General features: G+C 41.6%; 1 protein-coding gene across 5 annotated transcripts in view; it reads right to left on the bottom strand.

Moving 5' to 3' along the window:
* Positions 1–17,607, bottom strand: part of CCDC146 (coiled-coil domain containing 146) — a 120,087-nt gene that overhangs the window by 27,702 nt on the left and 74,778 nt on the right. For all 5 annotated transcript variants that reach the window (XM_013060490.2, XM_013060487.2, XM_013060486.2 and 2 more), the window contains exons 3-6: positions 12,748–12,830; positions 9,390–9,599; positions 4,273–4,330; positions 2,314–2,490 (exon numbers count right to left, since the gene is read on the bottom strand). In XM_013060490.2, the coding sequence (XP_012915944.1) occupies positions 2,314–2,490; positions 4,273–4,330; positions 9,390–9,599; positions 12,748–12,830 (528 nt within the window). The remainder of the gene's footprint in view (positions 1–2,313; positions 2,491–4,272; positions 4,331–9,389; positions 9,600–12,747; positions 12,831–17,607) is intronic.

Genomic DNA, 17,607 nt, shown 5'->3' with positions numbered 1-17,607 from the left:
GAAAATTAAACAGAAAGAAAAGAACTGCAATGTACAGAATTCCTGCTGTCTGTCCTGCACTGTCCAGGGTGCTTTAATTATTTCATTTAATACTCACAGTGACCTTATATAAGATAGTTGTGGTTAGCAGTTTAAAGTGGAAGTAGCTGGGGATGCCTGGGTGGCTCAGTAAGTTAAGTATTTGCCTTTGGCTCTGGTCGTGATCCCAGGGTCTTGAGATAAAACCCTGCATTGGGCTCCCTGCTCAGTGGGGAGCCTGCTTCTTCCTGTCCCTCTGCTCCTCACCCTCTTGTGCTCTTGTGCTCTTTCTCTCTCTCTCAAGTAAAAAAAAAAAAAAAAAAAAGAGGTAGCAGAATGTAAGGTCCGCCCATCTTCATGGTTCCAGGGTTTGGCTGCTAAGAGCCCATGCTTATTCTCCTCTCTGTAGGATTGCCCTGGTTGAGAAGAGCAGTCTCGTAAGGAGTAGAGGGAAGAAGGCAGCCCTCTGTGACCAATGACTAATGGATGTGGTGATGTAACACAGCTCATCCCCTCTACCTCTGGGTGGCATTCGTGGTCTAGAGTTCCTCCTGGGATTAGGTTGAGGCTAGAGTTCTCCTGAAAACACATTTTGGCAAAGCTCCTTCCCAGCTCTGTGCTACTTCCCTCCCTCTTCTATCAGATTCTCCTTGGTGCCCTCTCTCCATGAATACTTGTCTGAGTACTAGAAGCTCTGCTCCTAGGGAGTCCTAAGACTCGTGCAGAGGGAATTCAAATAATGTTGCCAAAGTCACACAGCTAGTAAGCAGTAAGGCTGAGATCAGAAGGTAACATTGTCTAGAACCACTTTCTACTAGGCTCTATGGCTTCACAGAAGGTTGAGTTTTAGCCTCAAGCACCTCATGCACACAGCAGGGTTCCGGAACAGCCCTTCCTGCCTGAGGATGGCATTGACTTCAGGGCCTGGGGTAGCACATACCCGTGGAAGTTGTACACTTCATGGCCATGTAGTGTATTTCTCCCTGGGATCTTGCTCAGTCCTTAAGTTATGTTAAGGCTGAGACTCTTGGGATTTTTGGGGGGCCTCTTTAAGAAAAAGTAAAAAGTACAAACGCTAAATAGGCATAGGGCTTTGGAAGAGGTTCATGCGAGTGAGGGGCCTGAAGCTTTAGCTTTGCGGGGCGCCTTGCAAATCTGTCTCTGCTCAGGTGCTGCGCTGCAGGGAGCAGCTGGTTCTGCCTTGTTTGACTGCTCTAAGACCCTTAAGGAAAAAGAGGTTAAAGTAATCATAATTGTCCTTTAAGCCATGAGTCTCGGCTGCTGTTGTTTTTAAAATAACTCTAGGTTATTTAAATCATTTTTTGAGAGTTATATATATTTCAAAGTAAAATGAATTTTAATGATCTCCTAAAACATAAATGCATAAACAAAGTCTTCATCACTTTCATGGGGAGAAGGGAATAGAGTGGAATCAAATAGACAAGAATAAAGTTATACAAATATACATCTGGTTGCTCTTCAAAGAAGTGATTGTGTTTGTGATTTTTTTTTAAATGTTCAGTTAGCTAACATATAGCACATTATAAGTTTTTGAGGTAGTGTTCAGTAATTCATTAGTTGCATGTAATTCCCAGTGCTCATCACAACACGTGCCGTCAATACCCATCACCTGGCTACCCAGCCCTCCCACCACCTGGCCCCTCTGTAACCCTTAGTTTGTTTCCTGGAGTCCAGAGTCTCTCATGGTTTGTCTCCCTCTCTGATTTCTTCCCATTCAGCTTTCCCTCCCTCCCTCTCTGGACCTCCACGCCATTCCTAAGTTCCACATATGAGTGAAACCATATTCAATTCTAATGCCAAAATGCTTGGTGAGGTCTAGAGAGATTTTTTTTTTAAATTTTATTTATTTACTTGACAGAGAGAGAGATCCCAAGTAGAGAGAGGCAGGCAGAGAGAGAGGGAGCAGAGAGCCCCACTCTGTGCTCTCTCCACTGAGCAGAGAGCCCTATGCGGGGCTTGATCCCAGGACCCTGAGATCATGACCTGAGCGGAAGGCACAGGCTTAACCCACTGAGCCACCCAGGCGCCCCTAGAGAGGTCTTTTCCCTGGGTCAAGAGCTCCACATTAGGGAAGGACTACCAAACACTCTCAGGTCTTCTGTGAATTCCTAGGGCCCGGGTGTAGTTGGATTGGATCAGTCACAACAACAAACGTTCCAGTTGATGTGATGCTGCCCCTCTTTGTCAAACCTGCGTGCTTAGTCTTGATAACCATGCGTCTTGACATCCATGCAGGCATAATGCTTAAGCATTTATGAGCTGTAAGTAGCATACCTTTAGGTTGACCTGATATTCCAATAGTTCTTCTAGTTCCTTCTGCTCCTTTAGTAATTGCTTTTGCTTAGATGCCAAATCTTCCCGTAAATTTTTGATCTCCAGTTTCTTCTGTATTATTTCCTTACGTAATTCCTCAGTGCTTTCTCTCAATAGTCTCATCTTCTTCTCCATTTCCTTTAAAAGTCATCAAAATTGGTTATATAGAGCCTGAGCAAGTATTTGTCTACCCAAAAATCAAATGAAAAATAATTTTATGCACCATTTTGATTATATATGTTTTGAGCTTCATGAATGATTTTTATAAGGTTACATACAATAATGATTTCTGACATCTTCAATAAAGGCATGACAGTTGTATGTCATGTATTAAACATTTAACATGAGAGTCAGAGTTGTATGTGTGTGTGTTTTTTTAACTAGTGCTCCTGTCTATCCTGCATTTTAAATGTGTCCTCTTTGAGGTAATTTTTATTTCATACCCAAAAAACATTAGCAAAAATTTCCAGCCTATTTTCTAGTAACCTTGTGATTTGACATCAGGTGCAAATAATCTTTGACTATCAGGCTTATGGTTAACCTGAGTCCCACGTGAGAATTAAAGACTATGGAGTTCATATATAGGAAACCCAACCCTTTGTGCCTCTTAATCCCCCACTTTCTTATTGGTATTACTTCTCTAACCCATTCTCCCCAAAGGCCCTCCACCCCAGACTCATAACACATCTTTGTTCCCTTGGGGATTGTTTGACTTATGGGAGAGAAGTCCTACACTCAGAAAATCTACACATTATTAATGACTGAGTGAATGGATCCATTAAACTTGCTCTGGGCTTTCTGCATCCCTCCCTCCTCTACTGCTGCTGGGAGAGGGTTAAATTGGTGATCCTGTGATCTGGCTAAAATTAAAAATGCTCGTCCCCATAAAATCTGTGTGGTAAATGATAGGTGTACTTTATAATGGCATAAAATATATATTATAACTATTATGTATATAATATGTATGTATATACATAATATATATGTATATATATACATATATACACATATATACATACACACAAACACACCAATAAAAAGTAGTATTTTACTCTATGCTGAACAGGTTTTTGTGCCTTAGAATTAAAATACCAATAGCACACTTTGGAAATACAACTGTTCAGAAGAGGGCAACAGTGCAAAGTGTAATGACATTTCTTTTTACTTTGTGTGATAGAGCATGACAAAAGGACTCAAATTCCTGTTCCTGTGGGTATTTGTCATTCTTCTCATTACAAGGTAGAGCCTGTTTCTCTACCCCTAGAGTTTAGACTTGGCCGTGTGACTTGCTCTGGCCAATGAAATATTCCAAAAGCAGATGCTTGAAGTCTTGTGTGCTCCCACCATTATGTGACTAACTGGTGACATGTCATCATAGACCAGCTAACCTGCCAACTGGCCCGCATGTGAGTGGCGCCGTCCTAGACTACCCAGCCCCAAATGAACCAGCTCAGACCAGAACTCAGAACTGTTGGGGGGTGGGGAAAGGAAGAAAAAGAAATGTTGGCTGCTTTAAGCCACTAAGTTCTGGGGCAGTTTGTTATGTAGGAATAGATAAGTGAAACATTTCCTTCATGAAAATTTCTTATAATAAGCTCGAGATGTTCAGGAAGCTCTAAGAGTAACAGTTATGCAAAAAATAATGTTTTTATGTGCCAACCACAGAATCCTTTTTTCCCCCTAAAAACAAAGCAGATACTCTCCAACTAAACACAGCCTGAATTAGAGGTCAGATAGCTAAGTCTGTGGTAGGCGTCACTGTGTGCATTCCAGAAGTTATTCCTTTTAGTATTATCCATACTTAAGACTCTTGGATCTTTCAAATGTCTCAGCGCACGATTGTTGTGATAAACATTATTTATCAAAAGGGATGTTTGATACCAGTTGTATTTAACAAACTGTAGACCATCTAAGACTCACTCCTGGCTTAGGAATCTTCTCAAATTCCTTTATTATGAGGTTCTTTTCTTCTGTTAAGCTGTAAAAAACAAACAAACAAAACCCAACAAGTTTGACAATGTACAAAAGAGTAAGCTATTTCTGCAGTAATAACCTTCTGCTTTTTTTTTTTTTTTTTTTTTTAAGAGGGAGGGAGAAGCAGGTTCCTTGCTGAGCAGGGAGCCCAACGTGGGGCTAGAACCCAGAACGCTCGGATCATGACCCGAGCTGAAGGCAGAGGCCCAACCAGCTGAGCCACCCAGGTGCCCCACCTTCTGCTTTTTTATAGAGTGTGCTTTACATTTTTGTTTGCCAGGTCACCTGGCGTCCATTCTCTATGATGGCTTCAGTGACTCCTGGTTAGGGGCCTCCCCCCACCCACCCGGTCCTCTCACAACACTGTGTACACCCATCCATTAGAACAGTTAACTCACCACATCACAGCTACTTGCCCCAGCACCTCCTCCCTGAACTCTGACCCCTTCCCAGGCTGCCCTGGGCCTGCTTTTATACTATTTACAATGAACCAGTGCCTGCCTGCATTACTGCAGTGCCTTCCTCTGATTCCATCAAATAAGGAGCTCTCGCTAGCCAACAGGTCTGGGACCTTGGAGCTAAAGACGCATGCGCACCAGGTGGTTTTTTTTTTTTTTAGGGATTTTTATTAATTGCAATCATATAAACTAAAGTTAGCGTCATAAGTATGTGCCAATGGAATTTAATATAGGTCAGCTGTCTGGGCCACAGGCTGATGTGGAACGGTCAGAGTTTTGAATACATACGCCTTTACTTTTAGAGCTTGCGTACAAATTGACGGTACTCTACTTCCAACCGAGTGATCATACACCTCACCCAGCCTGCCACCAGGGGGTGGTAGAGTGCTGCCATGTTTTGGTTATAAAGGCCCCCTTAATGCCCCTGAGTTCCAAAAATGATGACGTGAAACTCTCCCACAATAGAAGACTCTACAGCTTTTACTTGTAAATAAGTACAAAAAGGTCTTTTCTTTAAGCAAACATAAGATGACTAATTCTTTAGGATATTTTAAACTAGTTATATTTCTATCATGTGTTTTTTAAGAAAAGCTGATTTTTTTCCTTAAAAGGATGCATATTTTCCTATTTAATAGAGAAATATATCATTCATAATTCCATCCTATTCACCACAGTTGACCATTTTTACTTTTCTTGTATCTTTTAATAATATTTACAAAATGTTTACAGATGAGTAAATCCATTTTTACCAAACATGTAATTAAAAATATCTTCAGACTTCATAATTAATAACTTAATAGTTTCAAAGTTATCTAGTGGGTAGATGTTGCATAATAAAATAATCCTAAATTATTTTCAATAACTCTGTATCAGGTCATTTACACGCATCATTTCTAAACTTCAGAACTTACCAAATAGGTATTGTTTTCTTCATTGTACAAATGAAGAAATAGGAGTTAAAGCACCTTTTCCAAAGTCACACAGTCAAGGCTGAACTGACATTCAAGCCTGGAAACCTAGCTCTGACTCAATATCAAGCTGCCAGCCTCTGGCATACATTATTATTTAAATATCCATTATTTTTTTAGAATTTAGAATGCTTTCAGTTTTTCACTTAAAAAAATGTAGTAAATATCCTCATGCATTCTTTTTTTCCCTCCTTTTAGATTCTCCTTTTTGCATGGCGTTACTGAAATAAAGGAAAACCACTTTTGTGCCTATTGATATATATTAAATCTTAACCTTTTAAATTGACATTAAAATTTAAATCTGCCTGACACTTCTAGCTTTCCTGTAGACTCAGGGTTGCTGCAGGGTCAAAGCTCCTCCACACTCCTTTCTTTTCTGCAGCAAGAGAGTCCTGACTGAAACCATGTCATCAAAGGGTTTTGATTTTAAGGACTCATGAGTGAAGAGACAGTAGAAGAAGCCCTGGATGTTGTCATGGGCAGGAGGCATCTTCCAGCCTGAATGGGTAGAAATCGCAGGAGGTAAATTTTTGAACCAGCACAGGCAATAAACATGTAAGAGTCAGCCAGTCCAAAGCCAGAAAGGGCTGCGATGGGCGGCTGTGGCCTCCCGTCAGGAGGTGCTGAAGCGTGGGCTGGTGGTCACTGACAGAAGATTCAGGTGACTCAAACACGCAGCCAGGACTGAGAACCACTTCTGGGGCCAATAGCTGTTAAACTTCGACATGTCTCAGAATCACAGAGGGAGTTTGTCCGGGGTGGGGAGGCTTGGACAGAAATTGGAGTCACTAGTTTTAGGGTTGGAGCTACCTTTTAAACAAGTTTGTCAGGGGATCCTCTTTGAGTTATGAAGACAACACCCTGCAAAACCTGTCCTAAGATCATTCTGTTCTTAATTTCCACGAGGAAAGCAGGAAAGATTAAAAAAAAAAAAAAGTGTTTAGAGAGTGAAATCTGTTCCAGCTGTGGGTTTTTCCTTCCTACTAATCCTGATGACCTAGATGCCCCTCCGTCATAGCTAACATTCTGGAATTGCAGATGCATCACCAAAATACTCCCTGTTCCTTTCTTGCCGGATGTTTGTTTCTTTGTTCCAACTTTGCTGTTACTACTAGACTAAGAATGGAAAACGGCCACCCAGACCTGGATGACAGCACAGGGACGGTGGGAACCAGCTAGGAAGCATAAAGAGTCACCATGGCCAACATCACGGGACAGTTGTGTGCATGGGCAGCACAGGTGTCCCCAGTTTCCACGTCCCTACCCATGACAGACAGCGATCACTGACCATGGCTGAGACTTGTCAGAATATCTCAGATTTAGCATGAGAGACACAATTTATTTGCTGTCCAGAGCTGAGGAATTACTAGAAAGCCGAGAAGCCCCACAAGGTAACAAAGCAAAGGCAAGGAAAAGGCTGAATAGAGTATTGGAAAATCTTTTCAGAGACTGTGGTTAGAAAGATAGCAACTTCTGCTTTGTTTCAAAAATGTTTTCAACAGTATTTAATTACTCCATTATTTATTTATAATATTTAACTTACTTAAGAAGGTTATATAGTCTTTCCTAAATTGCATATTCAAGAGGTCAATGAGTATTACTCTCAAAACCAAAACTCTGGTGACATTTAATTATTAACTGACCCTGTAATTATATCACCATCTGTATTTATTAAAGAGTTATATTGTGTGGAAACATGAGAAAATCAACCAAATTATAGAGTAAAATTTTTTTCTCTAGAGCATTTGAAAAATATATTATTTTTCATAGTTGCCAATGATTCAGAGGTTCCTAAAGATACTGGGGGTGGAGGGGTGCTAATTAGGGCTTTTATTATTAAGACCCTGAATAAAATGAGTTTGTTGTGCTGATCTGAAAAGTATCATCTGTATATTTGGATGAATGGCTTTCTCTCACTGGCTTAGTTTCTTTATTTTTAGGTGGGGATGGAAATATCTACTTTTTTCCTGGGGAGGGAGTATTGAGTGAATTTGTTTCTGTATCATTAATATAAAATATATTAAAGCCAATGAAATACAGCCTATAATTCTTTCCTGGTGATACTCCTTTTGGAATTACCATTGTTTCTATGAAACTAAGTTTGTTCATTCTTGAGCTGCTAATATTTGAGACTGTGAGGGAGTCTGCTCAAGCTAGAGTATTATGTGTTACAAATCCAAAAACAATACACACCAAACATTTCTGCAAATGTGTGTCCTGAATGTTCTCGTTCACTGTAGGCCACTGTGATGGTCCCCTCCCCATTCCAAGTAACTCAGTGAACAATTTGCCTGTCTATACCTAAAAGTCAAGGGTTCTGGGTGTTGCTGGGGTTTTTTCCTTGGCAGGAACACTTGGAAATCTTAAACAATTTAAATATCAACTGACTTATGTTCCTCTTACCCTTTCGTGGAAATGTCAAGCATTCATATTTTCAATACTAATGAACAACCACCAATTGTTTTAATTTCATTATTTTCTCAACTGAAAGAGTGCTTACAGAGCACACAAATAGCTAGGGTTTCTTTTTATAGATCTCACTGTGAGCCTGAAACAAGTTTAGATTGAAAGACAGAAAAGAACTCAGATTTTTTTTTTTGCCCCGAATATAATTCTCCTGAGTCAGCTAGCCTTCTTCATCCCCCCGTTGAAAACACAGACCCCAACGAGAGGATTCAAAACTAAGGACTTACAGAGTCCTCAGAAAGTCACTCAAGTCATTTGCTCAGCTCTCAACAGGAGTGAATTATATTCGCTCCGTCGGAAATTTCTACCCACTCTTAAAATACTCAGAGAAAGTTCTGCCACCTTAAAAGGTAACAAATTCCAGGAGTGATAATTTGGCTTTCTCTTCAGGACCCAGCACCCAGCACATCAGAGCACAAAACTTGGATTGTAGTTATTCTGAAACTCGATCTAGAGAGTGTGGTTTGCTGAACAAAGTCTTCCACTGACTCACTTCTCTGCAGGAGGAATGTTGGAGATTTTGGAAGGAACATTTGCCTTCTAGCAATACATATCTACTTCAGTTCACTGAATGACTTCCTCTAAATCCGGATGAGTAATTAACTGTGTCTTCCAGAAGGCTATTATTACTTTCTTTCTTGATCCTGAGGAATAGTTTAGGAGAATAAGGTTGAGTATGTGACCAATGTTGTTATGTTAGAAAGACAGAGGGAGCCACATGTGACCCTCGGCTCACAGGGATTTGCCTACAGATGCTTGTAGGCGCCCACCATGCAGCCACATGGTCTGGCACTACTGAAAGGACATGGAGCCACGGTCAGGGCGAGAGAGGGTGAGAGCGTGTGACCAGTCCTTGTTCTCTGCCGTGTGTTCTTTGGCTACAGTTTATGGCTTTCCTGACACAGGGAAAACAAAGCAGGGATCTCCTCCTGAGGGCGTCTCCCTGTCACCTGGGCTTTTTTCTAGAAATTGGGTAACCTTGTTCAGGAATGGCCTGTTCTAGGATACCAAGGAGAGAGCTAGCCTTTAATCATTTGAACGTTGCCATATCCCACTCACTGTGCCTAAAATTCCTTCCGAGTTCAGTCTCATTTTTCTGACTTCGTTTATGTGGAAAGAGCTTGGCTCCGCTCTGTCTTCAGTGTGTTTGATGAGAGAAGTGTGCACTTACCTGTTTAATCTGTACTGATTGTGGAACTCTCTTTCTTTCACCGCATTATATTCGTTTTGATACTTGAGAAGTTGTTCTCGCATTTTAGAGACCTCTGTGGTGAACGCCTCAGGAAAATCATCGGCTTGCTGCAGGTGAAACTGCTGCTGTTGTATTTGCTCCGTGAAACGTTTGGCATCCTCTAGAAGTTGGACCTCTGACTCTTGTGTGCTGGGTTCCATGAAACAGAGATTCAAATGATGAGAAGGAGGTACTTTTAACACCCGTAGTAGCTTGCCTGGGGGTCTAGCAGGGAGAGGAAGGAACATGTCCACACTACTCCCGGTTCCTTTCATTCCCAGGTTCAGTTCAATTCAGTGACATTTTTGTGCCAAGTATTGTACTGGGTACTGGAGGTGAGTAGAGCTCATAGTCTCACAAGGGGAATGGATGGAATAGGCGCCTAAAGCACCAGGTGACAAGTACTACCCCTAGTGTCTAGATCAAGACGGTGGGAGAGACAGAGCACTGTGTTGGATGGGAATGCGGTACTTGTACTTGACTCTTAGGAATAATCATGACTCCCCAGACTGGCAGGCGTGTTGATGATAGGGACTAGAATGAGTCCTCCCTTGAGCTGGCCCAGCAATGCTGGCTTTCTCTAATTCCTGAGTTCTCCTGATCCAACTGTAAGAAAATCTTTTCCTCCTTAGTGAACTAAGAAAGATCAAAGTTTTCTAATAACACTTTACTAGGAAACCAGGAAGAAAAATTCTCCTATAAAATTGTGGACCTCAACTACCTTACAGAGTTCAGATCCTATCTTCAGTGTCTGGCTAGAGCTGGACTTGAGTATCACAGTTGAGGGCGATTCCCTATCTGGGAGCTCTTGTCTCTGTCAAGGAAAAAACGTTCAGTATCTGGCAAGAAGGAGATCTGAATGGACACAGAAAGTTTCTGTTTCCAAGTCCATAGACTTGGTGGAATCTTCTAAAACTCCCCCAACCTCTGCTGCAAGCTGGAGGCAGCTGCAGCCTCATCAGCAGACTTGATTCATCTTTCTCGGAAACCCAGCTGCCTCGTACTAGCTGTCTCTCCTCTACGGAAGCAGGACTGGCCATTTCTTGTGTTAAAGCCAGCACTGCTCTTTGGTGCATGCCCTACCAAGCTTCCTCACCAAGAGAAACCTTCAGGGGTCTCCTCATGTGCAGAGATGCCCAATGACTTGATCAAGGCTGTCTCGACTGAAGTCACCTGCTCCACCCATTTCCTCTGGCTTTAACATGTCATTTGTTCAAAAACATCCAGTGAAACATTTCCTGGGACATAATATGTTCCAGGCACTATGTTAGGTCCCAAATAGCAATAGTGGCGACCGTGATAACACGGATAATTTCTATTAATGAAAGCTGGAGTTATTTCTTACCATTCCATTTCCTTGCATGTCAGTCTAAAGTTGCCTGGTCACCTTAATCTGAGTCTTCACCTGTGGAGTTGTGAAGCATTGACTTGTGCCACAATGTTTGATCTCCCCCAGAAAAAAAGTGGACAAGGTGGCTAGGGTTCTAACCAGAACACAAATGCTAATTTACCCACGTGGATTTGAAACACAGTGTCAGCAGAAGAGAGCTTAACTTCTATAACGTGGTTCCAATGCAAAACTCAGTGGGTTTCAGTTCAGCATTTGCAGTCTGTGCCTGCAGTGCTAAAACCTCAGCAGCAGGAGTGGAGAGTGTGTCCTCATGCTGTTCTCACCCAGCACGTAGGAGTGGGAGAGGGTGGTGGGTGTTCGTAATGACAAGAGAGGGAACTAAAGGGTCAAGAGGAGGTAAGATGTGGGTAGCAGAAGGGAAGTAAGGGTTTTGCAACACAACCTGGAAGTAGGAAGAAACAACGACATAGCCTTGGTCCTACACTGTTGTCCGTCATTGAGGCCTAGGGAACTGAACTGTGGGCCAGGGAAGGAGGAAGCCAAATCAGCACCCCACAAAGCATGCCCAGAGAACTGCATGGGTCCCTCTCCCTCATTTATGTTGAAAAAGCTTACCCCAGCCTTTCCATCTAAATCTTCCAAGTTCCTGAGTCTTGAGAACTATGTGTACACACTGGCAGTCAGCGCCTTTTGTGGGAAATGGAGTCTCCATGAGGGATGGGGGTGAGGAGTTAGCTGGAGGCTGGCACTGAGGAAAAGGAGGAGGAGCCAGAGCTGGATGGTTGTCAGGAACGCAGGTGGAGCTGAGTAAGTAGGCAGCGGAGTGAGAATGAAGAGCTTGTAGGAATGTAGCCTTGCTCTCCTGGTGCTTCACTCTTCCCCCAGGCTCCCATCCTCAAAGTAGCCAAATGGACTCTGGGCAGAGAATGAAGTAGGGCTAATGTTTGAAGATGGGGGAGCGGATGGATGGGGAATGGCAGGATGGAGTTTCTATTCATTGCTGTCTCTCTCTGGCTTTGAGTGAAGACATCATACAAGGTTATGAGGCAGGAGGTTGTGGGGAAAATGAAGGAGGCTGGGAATAGTAAGAAGTAGCAGCAGAACTGCATTTCCCTTCTTTCTTCATTCTCCTTCTCCCTGATTCCCAGTGGTTCATAGCAGGTGCTTAGAAAACTTTGTGGAATTATCCTGGGGAAGCCTATTCTCACCTGCTGCTGACTGTGATGAGGCTAAGGGGAGTAGACTAGGGTAGGTGGAAGGGGTAAGAAGACCAGCGTCTCAGCAGATGTAAGCTGAGGTTGTGCTCGAACCTATACCTCTGAGTGGTAGAGAGAGATGGGGAGAGAGAATCCTACAAGAGTGTCCTGTAGCAGATAATGTCCGGGTCACACCAAATCCCACTCCCCACCTTGCCCACTCTGGGGGTCATCTGTAGCTTTGGTGGACAGTTACCATACACACTGACAGCACCTGTGTTCCTCTGCCTGAGAGCTTTCTCTGGCCACAGGAACTTGCTTGGCTTCTCAGGGGGCATTGCTAGAAGTGCCAGGAGATCACCTCCCTAGGAACAATCGTTAATCAACAAGGGATGGAAAAACAATGGGCAAATAGCCCAGTTTCCTCACCCTTTGGTGGGAGAGTTCAGAGGTGTGTTCCACACCCTTAGAGAGTCCTCAGTGAGATAGTCGGCCCCAGGGCAAACCTACAGAGAAGCACACTCCTGGCTAGATTCCTCCCTTCCCCATCTCACTTCCCCATCCTCCCCTGAAAATTTCCGGTATCACTTCTCAAACTAGTTGAACTCAAACCTTGGCCTTGAGGCCTGCTTTTGGGTGAATAAAAAATAAGATAGATCCCATCACACACACACACACACACAGAGAGAGAGAGAGAGAGAGAGAAATACAAACATGGTAAAAGATGTCTCCACATGAATGAATAACCTACCTTACCACGGTGTCATGCAGCAAGGTGTACTTGGCTTTTAACTCTGCCATTCTGGTTCCAGGAAGTTTTCCCATACTGTGTAACTAGCAAAGAGAATACAAGATCACTGTTAGCCATCACCTTTCTTATGCTTAAAGCAGAGACAAAATGGATACAGGGATATCTGATAAAATCTTCCCATCCAACATTAGAGAAGAAACATACCAGGCAATATGGTGCATTGCAAAGATGCTGGGTGTTTGGGGAAAATGGTTCTATTCTGCCTCTTGTAATCTCTATGTTCCTGATCAAGACTCTTACCTCTCTAGACTATGATATCTTCATCTGTAAATTGAGGGAAGGAATTGAGCTAAATTCTTCCAATTCTAAAAAACATACTTCTAGATTTAGCAAGCAGCCTGAATAGTATAGATGACTAGAATGGCTGCTGTAAGTTGAGAGAACTAGTAATTACCGAGCAACTATTACAGGCAACTATTGTACATCAAGGATTTCTTTGTCAGAAAGGTTTTGTGAAGTAGGGATTATGTCCATTTTAAACTAAAGTTGAGAAAGTTAACTGATTTGTTTCAAAGTTAAAGAGCTGGTTAAAGGAAGTATCAGAATGTAAACCCAAATGGTCCAGCTCCAAAAATCCATGATTGTTCCCCTGTCCCACAGTCTCTCTGCCTCTACAACCAAAGAAGCACACAAGTTTATTTGGTACATAAAGTGATATTATCTTTTCCTTTTTCATTTCTGGTAAAAGAACGTTTGATTTGTCCTCTGAATTCATAGTATAGGATAAATAGTTAATAGGATAAATAGTAATAGACATCAGAGTACAACATGAAATGCTGACATTTTACTATAATGCGATGAGCATTTGTGTTAGGTTTGACTTTAAGTGAACTGCTATTGACATCGTATGAAAAAATGGAACTAAAGAAGAGATTTGTGTTTATCAATGCCATGTTCGTTGTTCTTACCTCCAAAATATTTCTTGAGTGTCTCTGTTTTCATCTTCTTTCCCTGGCCCCACTCGTCCAAGTCCCATCCCATCTCAACTAGACTACTGCAGAACTTCCCACTGTCCCCCTCCCCATCCCTGCGTCCACTTGGCCCCCATCTGTCTACATTCCAGGGAGATTTTTTGAAAAATCAAACAAGGTTTTGCTATGCTGAATTTTCAAGACTCAAGTGAAACCGAATTCAAGACCCTGGAGATGACCCCTGAGGTCCTGTATGACCCTGCTACCTCCCAGTCTCCTTTCAAAACCCACTCCTCAAGCTTTTAATGCTCCAGCCACACTGGTTTCCTTTTAGTTCCTTAAATGCATGAATCTCTGTCCTTGCCCGGGACCTCCATGTTGGCCATTCCTCACTTTTCTCTGACTCCAGTTCTTTCTTCATAACTCAGTTTCTTTTTCTTTTCCTTTTAAGATCTTATTTATTTATTTTACAGAGGGAGCACATGCACAAGTAGGTAGAATGGCAGGCAGAGGGAGGGAGAAGCAGGCTCCTCACTGAGCAGAGAGCCCCATGTGGCTTGAAGCCAGGACCCTGGGATCGTAACCTGAGCTGAAGGCAGATGCTTAACTGGCTGAGCCACCCAGGTGCCCCCAAACCTCAGTTTCAATATCAATCCACAGTCAGGCCTTTTCTGACTTCTAAATTAAGATAGAACCCACACACACCACTGACCCCAAAAGAATGCTGTACTTCATAACATATAACATATTACAATCTGTAGTAATAAATATATTTATGTGACTCCCCAACCACCTGTATAAGCACTGCAAGGAAAGTGCCTGAGTCACCAGTTCTTCACAGTGTCCTCAGCCAGTAGAGACCCAGGACAGTGCAACTACTCGGCAAGCACGTGCCGTGCAAGCAAACTGACGAGATGGGAAGGTTGGCGTCTTCACAGTGGGTTTTCATGTCTCTCTACCCAAATCAGGGTAGAAAAAACATTATAATATGCATTGTGGAACCTTCTCTCTTTTGTGAAAGTGTTTGAGGCCCTTACCAGATATGGGGTCCTATCCTCACAACCCTGATTTTCTATATATGGGTGACGTACAGTAAACAAGATTTCTCTTTTTTAGTTATTTGCATTCTGGTCAGTTAATAGACAGTGTAATATTAATTTCAGGTGTACAATTTAGGGATTCAACACATTCAATACCCAGCACTCATCACACCAAGTGTCCCCTGCCCTCCTTAACCCCTGTCACCTATTTCACCCATCCCCCCACCCATCTCCCATCTGGTGACCATCAGTTGTTCTCTGTACTGAAAACGCTATTTCTTGGCTGTCCTCTCTCTTCCCACCCTACCCTCCATGATCATTTGTTTTGTTTCTTAAATTCCACATACCAGGGAAATTATATTGTATATGTCTTTCTCTGACCAGCTTTTTTCGCTTAGCATAATACTCTCTAGTTTCATTCATGTTATGGCAAATGGCAAGATTTCATTCTTTTTTATGGTTGAGGAATATTCCATCATATATACCCACCGCATCTTTATCCATTTACTAGTGGGTAGAAATTTGGGCTCCTTCGATAATTGGGCTGTTGTTGATAGTGCTGCTATAAGCATGCATCCCTTTGAATTAGCAATTTTGTATTCTTTGGGTAAATACCTAGTAGTGCAATTGCTGGATCTTGGGGTAGTTCTATTTTTAACTTTTTGAGGAGCCTCCCCACTGGGTAAAGAAGATTTTTAAGCCCTTTGAGGAGGTTCTACTTCTTCCTATATCAAATATTTTGAAATGTATTAATATGTCACCATACATATAATTCACATTTAATTTCTTGAGCGCTGAGTTGCTATTGGTAGGTTGACCTCATGGTACATTTTATAAATATTTCACAAAACACATTAATTTTGTTTCTTCAGTTTTCTTTCTGCATTTTTGAGTTAATATGTAATTTACTTCAGATCGCAAACATTTTCACTAGTTCCTAAAATCAGTGTAAGCCATCAGCACTGCACCTTTAAGGCCTAATATGTTAAACAAACAAACAAAAAGCTTTGCATATGGGCCCTCTTAAAGGAGAAAAATTACTGGGAGAAAACTATGAAAATGTAAGGGTGAGAATATGTTTGTATGTGTGTGCATGTAATATGAAGACCATGTGGGTACCAGCCTCATAATTAGGCAACAAGTTAACTACTCTAGGTAAACCATTGGATAAGGTAATTATGGACTCTTATGTTTAAAAACACATATTATACTTATAATTTTGTTTTCAAGCTGAAATTACATTACCTCTCACCTACTGCCCTGCATAATGGAAGCAGAAGCAAATGTGACCTAGGTCCTCCCCCCAGGAACTCACTGTTTGAGAAGACAGACGTAAAAGAAAGTACAGAACACTCACTCTCCACTCAGTAGTTTTATTGTTAGTAAATAACCATATTTGGTAGTATGCCATTATTTTCTCTGTATTTTAAGTGAAAGCAGATGAGTAAGATTATAAATTATAGACCACTTCCGGGGGTGGAACTTCCAGAATGGTCATTTGAAGAGCTTGATGAATCTTCTCCCTCAAAGAAACATTGACTCAACCATCAAAACTAACTAACACAACCATTTAATGGCCCTAAGGACAGGTAAAATATTGAGATGTATCTATTTAACAAAATCCAAAACTCAGGAAGAACAGTAGCCAACCGTGGCATTTGAACCAGGAACTGTACCCATTACCCCAGCCCCATGTGTGGAAGAGCTATTCTGGGCAGCCTTAGCAGCCAGTGAAGAGCTGATCTGCCCCACCTTCCTATTTATTGCTAAAGACCTCTTCAGGTGGGTGGGGGCAAAGTTCAAAATAAAAGCAAGAAGAAAATATCTACACAGAGACATCAGAGGCTGCACACTGTGGGGGAGACACACTTCACAGATTAGTCCAGCCAAGTCACTAAACAAATAAATGAACAGCAGTAACAAACCCAACAGCAACAACAAGAAGCCTTGGGAGAATCAGAAACCAGAGTTGTTAACAATGTATTATGTAAAATGACCAGTTATCAACAAAACAGTTATGAGTCCTTCAAAGAAATAGGGGGAAAAAGGGCAAAAACTCTTTTGGGAGGGGTGCAGATGTTGGAATTAATGAAGACTTCAAAGGAGCTATTATAAATATGTCCAAATATTGAAAGGAAACCATATTTAAAGAATTAAAGGAGAATATGATGGCAATTCATCAAATAGTGAATATTGATAAGGTATTGATCTAGAAGGCTAAGAACTAAGATGTTAAAGTTATGTTCTTTGGGTCAAAAGAATTTTTATATTTTATTTTATTTTATATGATATTTATGATATATGATATTTATTTTATTTTATATGATTTTTATATTTTTATGTTTGCTTATCTGTATTTTCTAATTTTCTCCAAACCATGTATTGCTTTTAATAATAAAAGGCTATTAAAATATGCTTGAAAATTATTGCTGTAAACAGTAGGGATTCAGAGCAGAATTTCAAACTGGAGAGGGCTGAGTCCAGATCCTACTGGCAGATACAACCAGATTCTAGCTCAGCCTTAATGAAAACTCAGTACTAAGTTGAATCTTTTCTAAAATACCAGTTATTTGCAACCGAATGGCAGGTGGGCCACGGGTACATGCTGGCAGGTTTTATGACTACAGAAAAAGCAGGAAGGCAGGAGAGACTTCCTTTCCTATTTATTGTTTGTGTCACCCCAGTAGCCTTTGATGCCTACAAATAAATGAAGAAAGCTGACGGGGCAAAACATCTGGTATACCTTTATAGTTTCTACATAAATTGAAAAAATTTAAGTCATTGATGTTTAGAAAGAAGATTGATAAGCTATCTTTTATTTGGTCTACTCTTCTAAAAACAAGTCTGTC

This window comes from Mustela putorius, unplaced genomic scaffold, assembly GCF_011764305.1.
Source record: "Mustela putorius furo isolate JIRA1106 unplaced genomic scaffold, ASM1176430v1.1 tig00003845_pilon_pilon_pilon, whole genome shotgun sequence".
Taxonomy (NCBI): Eukaryota; Metazoa; Chordata; class Mammalia; order Carnivora; family Mustelidae; genus Mustela; species Mustela putorius.
The sequence above is the reverse complement of the archived record's forward strand: the minus strand, read 5'-3'. Positions and strand labels throughout refer to the sequence as shown.